Source organism: Periplaneta americana, chromosome 9 (assembly GCF_040183065.1).
Source record: "Periplaneta americana isolate PAMFEO1 chromosome 9, P.americana_PAMFEO1_priV1, whole genome shotgun sequence".
NCBI classification, from domain to species: Eukaryota; Metazoa; Arthropoda; class Insecta; order Blattodea; family Blattidae; genus Periplaneta; species Periplaneta americana.
Window position 1 is genome coordinate 115625647 of NC_091125.1, and position 12196 is coordinate 115637842.

At 36.7% G+C, this 12196-nt stretch overlaps 1 protein-coding gene across 5 annotated transcripts in view; it reads left to right on the top strand.

Moving 5' to 3' along the window:
• The window catches only part of mv (lysosomal-trafficking regulator mauve), a 120815-nt gene that overhangs the window by 56058 nt on the left and 52561 nt on the right, over positions 1–12196 (top strand). For 4 of the 5 annotated variants that reach the window (XR_011333988.1, XR_011333989.1, XM_069835670.1 and 1 more), the window contains exons 25-31: positions 768–1065; positions 1695–1813; positions 4219–4554; positions 5750–6013; positions 7409–7720; positions 9806–10009; positions 11215–11422. Coding sequence is in view for 3 of the 5 variants with exons in the window: in XM_069835670.1 (XP_069691771.1) it covers positions 768–1065; positions 1695–1813; positions 4219–4554; positions 5750–6013; positions 7409–7720; positions 9806–10009; positions 11215–11422 (1741 nt within the window). In the remaining 2 variants the exon portion in view is untranslated. The remainder of the gene's footprint in view (positions 1–767; positions 1066–1694; positions 1814–4218; positions 4555–5749; positions 6014–7408; positions 7721–9805; positions 10010–11214; positions 11423–12196) is intronic. The other variant, XM_069835671.1, reaches the window with a different exon arrangement.

A 12196-nucleotide genomic window follows, 5' to 3' on the forward strand; every position in this document is an offset into this window, starting at 1 on the left:
TGGTGTTCGAAGTGATGCGAAAATTGTAGGTTTTTGCTTGTCTCCAGGCTTGTTAAGCAGGACTTTATATATTGTTTGGGGGAAAAAAATACTTCTTAACTTTGATTAGTTCTCCAGTTTGAGTTCTATGTTTTTTCCCCTAAACTCAGTAGTTTAAGTGTTTCACATTGTTTGCCTTCTTGATTGCAGTAGTTTACTGTTATGTTGTTGGGGCAAGAATAACTTTAACGAGGTTACTTTAGATTAAATATGATTTAAAACTTTCCTGGTGTCCGAAGTGATGTGAAAATTGTAGGTTTTTGCTTGTCTCCAGGCTTGTTAAGCAGGACTTTATATATTGTTTGGTGGGAAAAAAAAAATACTTCTTAACTTTGATTAGTTCTCCAGTTTGAGTTCTGTGTTTTTTTTCCCTAAACTCAGTAGTTTAAGTGTTTCACATTGTTTGCCTTCTTGATTGCATAGTTTACTGTTATGTTGTTGGGGCAAGAATAACTTCATCTGTTAAGTCCACGAACAAGCTTATGCTGACAATTTTTGTGATATGACAGGATAGTTTCGCGCACACACACGCACGCACGCACACACACACACACACACACACACACACACACACACTCTCTCTCTCTCTCTCTCTCTCTCCCGCCTTAGGGTTGGGTCCTTAAGAAGAAAAGTTTGAGCATCACTTCTCTATACTATACCTTGAGTCTTTGTCTCAAGTGTGGAAAGCTGATTACTAGCTAACAGGAGGATGTTTGCTGTTTCCACAGGAGCGGTTTTTATATGAAGAGACACTCCAGCTACACATGTCCGTGTGCTGTTCACTGGTGGAACTGATCCGCTCACTGATGGGTTCCCCACCTGAGTTCTCTCACATTGTGGCAGTGACAGACTTTCTTGTGTTGCTACACAGAGCGAGTGCCACATACATTACCCACGTTCGCAACAGCTTCTACTTTCTTCTGTCACCAACGCCACCTAGCAACCCTCTGAATCTGAGTGGCACCAATAGTGCACCCAGCACCAAGCCAGGCCCATCTCCACGACCCACATTGCGGGGCAAACCAGGTAGGACTATGATATGTTACAAGTATTTCACTAGTGGATGAATTAAGTCTTTGTTTCTGTGACTGAAGATGTTGCGTATCTAGGCCACTAGCAAAAATTTGCTTTCTTTTCTGGTAGGAGGAAGCATTGCCCCAGACTCCCATGAAATGAACAGCAAAGTTTTACCGAAATCAACTTCTGGTTTATAATCAAAAATGACAGGATGGTTTTCTCAGCCAAATAATTCTGTGTAGACAATTTATATTCTTTCTTTTGACAAAATTTGCAAGAAATTAAAAATGGAAGAAACTTTATATGACCCAGATTTATTCCCTTATTATAGCAGATCAGTTATTACAACATTTTTCTATTGTTTCTTAGTATATGTTTTTTGTAAAGGCAGTCCCCAATTGGGGAAAGTAAAATAAATAAAAGATGAACTTGATTTTGTTTGTCAGAAATAGCAAAAGAACTCTGATGGACCATGTAACAAAAACAAATCTCGTTATTAATATTGTCATTCTTAGTAGTACCGTAGTTTACAGAATTTCGAAATGTTTCATCTTTGTCGTTGCTTGGTATAAAAATTAACAATTTTCAATAGTTTAACTTTTATGCCAATTTTGACATTATTGCTTCTCATTTTCAAGCAGGTGACAATGATGCAAAATCCAAATCTGCAAGAAAAGGAACCAGAGACGCTAAAGATATGGACTTTGCTCAACCTGTGGACCCACAGAAGTTGAACAAGGCTTTGACAAATCTACAGGTATGGATATATATATATAGTGTTGTTTGCTAATGCTCTGGATTTTGAATTTCTTTGAATATGTATATGTTATAGGGAGTTGTTTACGTAGCCCATAGTGCTACGTCCACTATTGGAACTATTAAACTACTCCTTGCAACTATTCCACTGGCAATCTTGCATCTTCTGTGAAGTGCAGTAACCTTTTAAGTGGGATCAAAAGATAGTCTCTTATAAGAAATAGACTCCTAAGTGACAGAAGCTGAGCTCCTTTAGAACGTTTCAATTGCACAGAATATTATGTTTGCCGTTTCGTCACTAATTAAACATCTTGTAGTGGCCAATCATCATTTAGGTTCACTTTGCAAAGATGTTTCTTCAGATGGCAATATTCTGTTAAGAATCCACTCATCAACCGAAGTTTGTTTCATCCAAGTCTCAACAAGAGTTTAACCATGTATTGTGAAAGTCTTCCAGTGATATTCTTCATATGGTTTAATTTTCTACTACTCCTGCGAACCAGATTTTTTTGCCTGTGTCAGTGAATGCTGTCTCGCACAGCTACTCTTTCCTAAAACAAACATATCAATGATGATAGAGAGTGACTTGTATTTACTGTCCACTGTCTGCCTGTATGCATGGTTTGCATTCTCGAAATAACGATTTTGTATGAAATGGTACCGTAGATATTTCTTTTATTTTAAGTAGTTGTATGTCTTGGTACGTCAAACTTTTCGACACTTGCCTTTTGTGCTAATGGTGAAATGACCTTCGAACCTCTGATCAAGCATCAGTTCCGTCTAACTTTTCCACAGTTATGGCAAATACTATATTAACTGATCGAAACTTAAATACATCATTTTTGGATCCAGCTGGAGGAGGTGATCCAATTTTATATCAACATCTATTTAGATTCTTTGGACACCCATGAAGTGTCGTTCTCTGTTGTACATTGTTGTCTTTACAGGATATGAGACTTAAGAACTTTATATAAAATTTTCTGCGACACTTTTCCTACTAAGATTAGTTTAGTAATATCTAACAAATATAAATTTGTTGCTCATGACTGTAGCTCACCTTCACATAACCCAACTGTATATTCTTTCAGCACTATACTAACATCTTAACATATGTTTGCAACGGGATGTTTGTTTTTGTTAAAGCTACTAAATCAGATGTTAAAGGTGAATTGGGTTTGGTCGACTGAACATTAAACAATATAATATATAATTAACTGAATATGTAAAAGAATTACAAATATGTACAATGAGATGACTGACATGAATTAACAAAGGTATAAATGATTAAAGATAACAATAGTTAAGTAAATGACTTAATGGCCGCCAATCGATACAATCTGCTCTATTAGTATACTTCCGGCACAAAGCCATATACAATCTTAATTCGCCCAGTAACAATCTATAAGCACAATTCTGTACAATATATAACAATCGCAAGTATAGCGTAGACTAATGAGAGGAGGAAAGTATGGCAAATAATTTAGAAAAGAGCCAGTCAATACTTTACCAATTTGACGAAACTCTTTTAATACTCAATACACATCACTATGACCTAAAATCTTCTAGAACAGTCCATCATAAGGGACCTGTGACTTCCACGTTCTCAGAACTTTCGTACAATTTCATCGCTAATCTCCATGGCACAATTCCCAATGCTGTTTTCTTACACAACGATGATTTTCAACTAATATTTTACCAGTATAATCTTTCATAACAATTCAATATAAATCTCCACGGTGCAATATTTTTACTACATAAACCAAATCTCTGAGAATAACCTATCTACACTTCCAAGCAAAAGGCCAGTTCCCAAGTCTAATTGTTCACTTCTTTACATGACGACAAGTTTCCTAGTCTATCACAACACTAATTCCAGAACATAACTGAACTTTATATTTAGACCGAAACAGGTTTCCAAGTAGAACAATAGCTATCACAGAATGTAAGTTAACTACTTCTCTAGGCCAAGACAGATTTCCAAGTACTTAATGAAAACTATGACCGAATGTATTTTAACTACATTACTAGGCCGAGGCAGATTTCCAAGTGTTGATACAATTCGATTAAGCTATCCAGGAAACTTCTCATTTTCTCCATCTGTTGTCTACCCATGATTCATTGCTGCCAAATAGGAGAAAGAATGCAGGAAATGCCAACACTATAGGTAGCGCTACGATCTAAAGAGCTGCTCGAGCGATCAAGCCGATGTGCACAGCTCATGTTATTGCTGTAGCTTAAAAGAATAAAATGCTGACAGAGAGAGGATCATCTGCCGAGGAGACATCTTAAGTCACGTGATGTTTCTGAAGAATTTTTTATTACCACCACAATTCTCATCATGATAACAATTTGGAAGTAAGTTTGTGATTAATTGTTATTGAACAATGTAACATTTCCGCATTCCAGATTAAACAAAATTCCCTGGATGGTGGAAACGTAGACCCACCGCTGACATCGGAGAACCTGCAGAACATGGTGGAGAGGGTGTCTTCTCTGCCAGTGGACAGCAACCGAGCAGCAGACAATGACTCAGGGATTGCAGGCAGTTATCGGGAGACAAGCAGTGACATAGCAGCTAGTATGGATGTCCACAGGAAAACAGGCAACTATACAGACTCAGCTGACAAGTTGTTAGCCTGTGCTGAGCAGGCCACCTTCTTCTCCACTAGCTTGGACAGGGAAGTGGAATGTGGCCTTGGGTCCGAGGAGGAGAAAGAGAAATTTACCACAGAAACTGGCATGGTGAGTAACATGTGCTTTTTGCTTGCGTATTTTTTATTTGAATGTTACATAATTTTATGTTTCTATTATTTTTTTTCTAATTTGTTATTTACTGAAATTATTAAAGTTAATTTATTTTCGTATTCTTCTTTTGTGTGCTAGAGGCACGAAATTTTCTGTATAAAGTGTGTCTGTGATTTGAGTGATTATGAAAATGTATTATGCAAAAAGGAATTTGCGTGCAATAGCGAGACTAGCTCCATTTTATAGACGAAAATAGATCAGCTGCTTGTGAGGTGAAATTTGTAAGAACAATTGGGCCTGGTTGTATGAAGTGAGACCTAAAATATTCAACTGATTTTGAGTTATATGTATAATTATCAATTAAATTAAAAAATAACTATTAAAAAAATAGCTGTAGCAGAGCCTGTGCTGATCTGTTATCACAAGGGAGCTCTATGGCACGTCCATTGAAGGCATGGATTGAAAATTTTTCGTCGAGATTGTAATAACAGGCTTCAGGTCTAGAATTTGAAGGTAAAAAGTAACAGTTTATCACTTATTACTTATTTAATATTTATGCCTTTATTTAATTTATATATACTTCTCAGCCAGTGATCCAACCAATTCTTTTTCCTCTTCCTGATCAATTTCAGCATCATTCTTTCTTCACCCACTCTTTCCAACACAGCTTAATATCTTATTCTGTCTGTCCACTTCACATGTTCCATTCTTCTCTATATCCACATCTCAAATGCTTCTCTTCACTTCGTCGTAATGTCCATGTTTCTGCCCTCTACAATGCCACACTCCATACAAAGCACTTCACTGGTCTCTTCCTTAGTTCTTTTTCCAGAGGTCCACAGATGATGCTCCTTTTTCTATTAAAAACTTCCTTGGCCATTGCTATCCTCCTCCTGATTTCCTGGCAGCAGCTCATGTTACTTCTTATAGTACACCCCAAGTATCTGAAGCTGTCCATTTGCTCTACTGCCTCATTTAGAATTCGCAAGTTTATTTTCTGTATTTTTCTTCCTATGACAATGCTCTTCGTCTTATTTGCATTTATCTTCATCTAAACGGTTATAATGCTCAAAATATACTTCTAAAAATGTTGTTTCATGGTGTATGTACAAGCCTGTTAGTCACTTGCATTACATGGTTGTAATACCGAAAAACTACACGTGAATGTGTTTTGTGGTCTGTGTGTGTACAGAAGGAGCCTGCTGTGAGCCCCTGGTGTGACACAGACCTTGCTGACGATCCTCAGGAGTTGCTGAAGGATGCGGAGCCACACTTGGCTGTGGGTGAGGGGGAGAAGGGCCTGGTAGTGGAGGGTCTGTTGCTCCTACTTCGTGACACACTTCTCATCCTGCCCGACAACATGGCACACCAAGTGCTAAATCACGTAGTGAAGGCGGAGTTTCTGCTTGTCATGGCTAACCACTCTGATTCCCGTGTTCGTATGGCTGTAGTGAAGGTGATTAAAATTTTTAAATGCGTAAGATTTGGAAAGTTGAAAAGAAACAAACAGTAACTAACAAATGACTGTATAATCTCTACGGGTGACAGAAGCAAAATTTCTTAAGCTTTAACCCTTAGGAGCCATGCTTCCTTTATAGTGACCAGCTAGTATTATGGTCATGACGTGATATAATATGTTATAAATTGTATGTTATATATAAAATACGTTGATATTCTTTAGTTTAACATTAAGGACATTGCACTCGATTAAAACATGTATGTAAATATAGCATTTACATGGTAGTGATGGGCAATAGTCTTTAGTACTATCGATACTATCTATGATTTCAAGTTATGACTTCAACTATCGAAACTATCGATAATCAAATTGTTTCCAATACTATCAATAGTTCTGGTGACTATCGAAAAATGGGAAGATCATTCATAATATTATAAGGATTTCAAACTTGAGCTGGGCAACACGATTCTTTTTCAGTGATTCAATCAGACATTATGAATCGTTTGTAATGATTCATTCACAGTTTGGTCAGAACTCATCCCAATCTATGATTTTAAGTAGGCCTACTGTATTCTTTTGAATTGTAAACAAATGACTCGCACGATTCTTCACTTTGCAATCATGGGTAGAATAAAAGCATTCTACATATTATCAAGGATATAGTCCCTTTATAATGAGAGTTGAGACATTGGATTATCTCTTTCTGATTGGCTGGAACCAGTTTTCATGACCTCCATTGATCTACAAAATTATGGAAGATAGTTATCCTCAATTATAATTTATATACTCAACCTTACTATCGAGTCAATTTTTACATTAAATCCCTATTTAACTACTATGCAAATTTCATTTTTCATATTTAACTAAGAAAATCCGGTATTTTGTTTCCACTTATCCATTCCTTTTATCATACACAATTCACCCACAACTAAGTAATTTGGTAAAAAAGTATCTATATTCACTGGGATCTTCAGGTTCCTCTGAAAGACTTTTATCCAAAACTGAAAACTTAAACAATGAAAGGTGAAACCGTCTGCATCCAAACAAAGTGGAAATGCTTATTTTAATGGGAAACTTAGACTATCATTGGAGCAATGGTCACATGTTAAAAAAAAATTATAATGATGGCTAATGTTGGGACTTTAAGGACAGATTATAATATCGTGTTATTGATATGTAGTTCAGATTAAATTTGGTATATATTATTAAATTAATAGTTCAGTACCTGTTCAGACATAAATTCAGATATATCCTGTTTAGAACCAATTGACAAAAAAGTTTGTAATGACTATTGATAGTAGGAACGGCATTCGATAGTATTATCAATACTATCGTGACTATCACCCATCTCTACTACAGAGAACAAATGAAAAGTAACACGTGTTGCAACAGGTGCTGTCAGCATACCTGCACCGCTCAACCGACGAGGAGATCAACAAGTTCCTGAAACTGAAGGGCTTTCATCAGTTGGCGAACCAACTCAATCTGTTCCCAGCATCACTGGAGCTAGTGGAGGCATGTGTGTCACTAGTTACACGCTGCAACGTGCGCCTGGAGGAGCAGACCGAGGTGCCCACACTGTCTGAGATGTCCTTCCTTCAGCTCAATAGCTTCCCGCCTCTGCTGGCCTTGCTGCCACGTGCCGTGCATGATGTGTCACTTGCACACAACATGATTGTCTTCCTGCGTGACATGTTTGCCAAGGTCAGCTTGCATGACTTTATTCTCATTAAAATATTAACTTTTTTTTCATAATTATCAACATGTCATCATAATCATCATCATCATCATCATGAATCGAGCATTTTTTTCAATAATCACTAAACACCAAAATTTAAAAAAATTGAGTTTTTGGTATGTTTCATGTATCCCTATCAAATCAGTTTTATCAAAAGTTGATAATTTCTGCAGTTATAAGGCAATGAAAACTGTGATCGTTTGCATAACTCGATATTTGCTTATGGTCATATGAAGCAAAAGTCGACAAAAATGCCAATTACATTATAAGCAGAATAGCAACATACGATAACTAGATACCATTTTATATTTAGATCAACAATATAAAATATATATTAGTAGAAGAATAAGTTACTAGTATCGTATAATGCAGCAAGCTAATAAAGATCCTCGTGGGCAGAGACTACTATGGAACTTAAGTGGCGCGATTTGTACTGCTAGAATGAAAGCAAATTGTAATAATGAAACTAATTCTAATAAGAAGATATTCAAATGTTACAAGAAATGTGTAGTAATGGAAATAGTACTAATATTGATTTGTATTATTGCTTTTCCTGCCCTCTAAAATTACAACCCAACAAATGATGACTTCAAAAATTCAAACAACTGCTGTCAGTGGCGGATACCTGTGCTGGAGATCACGTTGAAGTTGAGATATTAAAATCAGACCTGTATCCAGGAAATAATGAACACAGTTACTTTGCCAAAGAAGATTATGGTCAGTAAGGAGAAGAAGGATGTCTTGAATTGCATGAAGTATTTTGAAATACCAACATTAGCTAAAGAATTTTACAAAGATATTACTGGAGATTCATATTAAATTGAATATCTGATTGGAAAAGACAATGTCCAAGCACATGTATTTTGAGAAAATCCTTAACAATTTTTTTATTTTATTCAATGTCTGTTTGGTTGGTTCTCACTGTTACTTGGAAACTCTTAATATTTTAGGCACAATTTTATGTTTGGGTGCTTCAGGAAAGAAATAATATATTTCACGTTATTTCAGTAAATATGGACTTGTTTAATTTTTTTTATGTAAGTGATTCAATTAGCATCATTGTTGTATGAATAGAGTTTGTGTTTCCAAAGAATTATAATATTATTTGTTTTTTACTTTGTTTTGTAGGCACTTTGTTCAAACTGTTATGTAAAGATGAAAAAATTAATAAAATATGGATTGAAATATGGTAATATAAATTCTCTATAAACTAAAAATAAAATATGAGCTAAAAATTGATTTAAGAATAGAGAAAAAAACTTAAGAAAACGTATTATTTGTCTTTCTTGTGTTAAATGTTTTCCGAAGTGATATAATGTTGAAGTTGTGTAAACAAGATGTATATAAAACTTAAGATTGAAATATTAACAAACATATCATGTTTCAATGTCTTGGCATTTAGTGACTTCGGAAAAAATAGTAAATTTCATACTCTTACTTTCCCATTTATAAATATAAATTTTTAAATAATTTTATGTAATAAAATTAATACCTTAATAAACTACATGATAATAAAATAATACAGTACAATATTTGAGGTTAATACTTTTTGATCATATAAAAAAACACGTATTCTGATAAGTTTAGTTTGAGGCTTTTAGCAACTTTTGAAAAAAACACTCCTCAGTTATGTGTTTTTTTTTAAGATCCTTTAATACTGTCCATTGAAGCATTTGATTCTCGGTCATCCTGATGACATATAACCAGTCTTTTTGTAATTGTTCATTTTGTCTAATCTCTTCCTTTTGTATAATCATATAGTCCAGTGCGTTGCATTGGATTGGGGTGGAAAAAATTTCATATTTTCATATTTCATCTTTTAGCACACTAATATGAAAATATGAAATTCTTTTCACCCCAATCCAATGGCATAATCATCACCTGTAGAATAACAATGGAAAATAATATTTTAGTGCACTGCAGTTTATTTTGAGTTACTGAATGTGTGCATGAGTTTCCTTTTTTTTTTTTTTTGCCAGTCAACTTGTATGACAAGTGAATATTACACAATTCGAGCTCATAATCGACTATTAACAACTCCCATGCTACAGGTGACAGAGTCTATACGTCCCATGCTGGATTGTGGTCTACTGGAGGTTCTGTCTCGCACACTTGTTGCTGTAGCACATCTTGCTCCTCAGCCAACCGACATGTATGGCATGTCGGAACAAGACATCTTGTTTGGAGACATTCACGTGTTCCTAGTCACACTCTCGGCCCATGTGTTGCACACACCGGGCACACACCACATGCAGGTCAGTAAACAAAGTGAAAGTGTAGCTTTATTAGAATAGGTGAAGTTATGTTTTTGAATAACTCTTCCCGGGTTCTCAGCCAGGTGAGTTGGAGATTAGCTTCCAAGCTTTCGACGGCTAGCTCTGCCATCTTCTTCAGGGATGAAGTGATGTGGGACCATGTCTAGCCGGTATATATGCAAAAGTAGGGCTTCCCGCTGCGGGCCAATCAGGAGCTAGTTCCTAGTCCCGACCGCCAGGCGCATTCTGCTTGGTGGACGCGGCAGCCAATCAGGAGCTACTTGCTGGCCCCGACTGTCTGCCGTGTGGTGGTTGTCTAAGCGTATTGATGGCAGGTTTCCATGCTGTACTCAGCTGTAGACGCCCTTCTCTGTTGAAATTATTGCCATCTAGCTGGATTTCGATGGCTTCCTTGATAACAAAGTCCCAGTAACCTGATGTCTTGTCCAAGACGGTGGTGGCGCCGAAATCTATCTTGTGACCAGTTTCTAGGCTGTGTTGGGCTACTGCAGACTTATCAGAATATAGTCTTATGCTGCGTTGATGTTCCTTGGCAAAAGGTAATAAATAAGGGGGGGCGACTATATAGAAGGTACGTAAATGTTGTACCCCTGTGAATAAAGCCTTGTCAGAAATATCGAACTGTTGCCATTACTTTTTATCCAACCTTAGTATGTTTTTGTTTATAAAAAGTAGTTCAGGAAATTTTGCACTTCTCTCTACATTCAGGGTTCCAGATTCAGACTTGGTGGAAATTATAGATTTTTAAAAATGATATAAAAATTTAAGTACAACTTCGTTTGAAAGAGGCGTATGATTGTGGGTTATTTCAATAGACTGTCATGTAAGATATGTGTAAGCAAAAGTGAGTACAGCCCTGTCACTTGCTGTATTTATCATTGTGTGAACTCAATAGCTTCAGTAAACACACATACACACTCTCTCTCTCTCTCTCTATACTTTCCTCTCTCGCTCCCTGTCTCTTTCCCTTTCTCTCTTCCCTCTCTCTTCCCCTTTCCTCTCCTTCTCCTTTTCCCTTTCCTCTCCTCTCCCTCATTCTTTCCCTCGTCTTTCTCCCTACCTCTCTCACTCCCCCCCCATATCTCTCTCTCTCTCTCTGTCTTCAGAAGCAAATGGTTTTGTTCTCATTTGAAATTATTTTTATTTATAATTCACAATAAATTGCCACGAGCCTGTGTCAGCAGATCCTGAATGATATGCAGCTGCAGCTGAGCTACATGGAGAAGCTGGAGCGCAACACATGTGGCCCACAGGCACGCTGTGTGAGTGCTCTGCGCGAGGCACACTGTGTGCTGCTGGAGGGGCAGCTGGACGTCATCCAGGACATGATCACATTCCTTCAGCAGCCCACTGCCACTAAACTGCTCAACACTACGTCTTTCCTCACGGCAGGTGAGTCCTCATTTTTTAGTGTGTTCAGTTCTGTAAATATATTTGAAAACCATTGCCTTCTAGATATTCAAGGTCAGGACAACCACACTAAAGATAAGGCAAATGAGTGTTTTTGCTGACAGTCACTAGTTCCTTCTTTCAGGATGTCCGTTTATAGGATACAATATTTTTCCAGAGTTGTTAATATTTGCAGAAAACACTTTTTGAATAACAAACCACTATATATCTCACCTTTACCGAAGTAATGTTTTCTCCAGTTTGTTGTAATACACCCTTCACAAAACCATTCTTTCTTTTCAGTAAATACAGTTCAAAAGAATTAAATTTTTTATTCCACAATTAAAAAAATATTGTACTTCAAAAGACCATACAAGATCACAAGCTAAGTCAGCCTGCGCAGTTGGTATAGCGCTGGCCTTCTATGTCCAAGGTTGCAGATTCGATCCCGGGCCAGGTCGACAGCATTTAAGTGTGCACATGTCAGTAGATTTATTGGCATATAAAAGAACTCCTGCAGGACAAAATTCCGGCACACCAACGATGCTGATATAACCTAAGCAGTTGCGAGTGTCGTTAAATAAAACATAACATTTTAACTTCACAAACTAATCCACTATCAAAAAATGTAAACATTTAAAATTAGGTTAGAGTTATCCAGGCTAGTAGTTGATGCAGCATCGTTAAATAACTACTAAAAAAAATATCCAGACTAATAGGCTGTAGTCTACTGGCGATGTTAAGACCAGACGTTTCATCTACTACTGCGGCAGACAT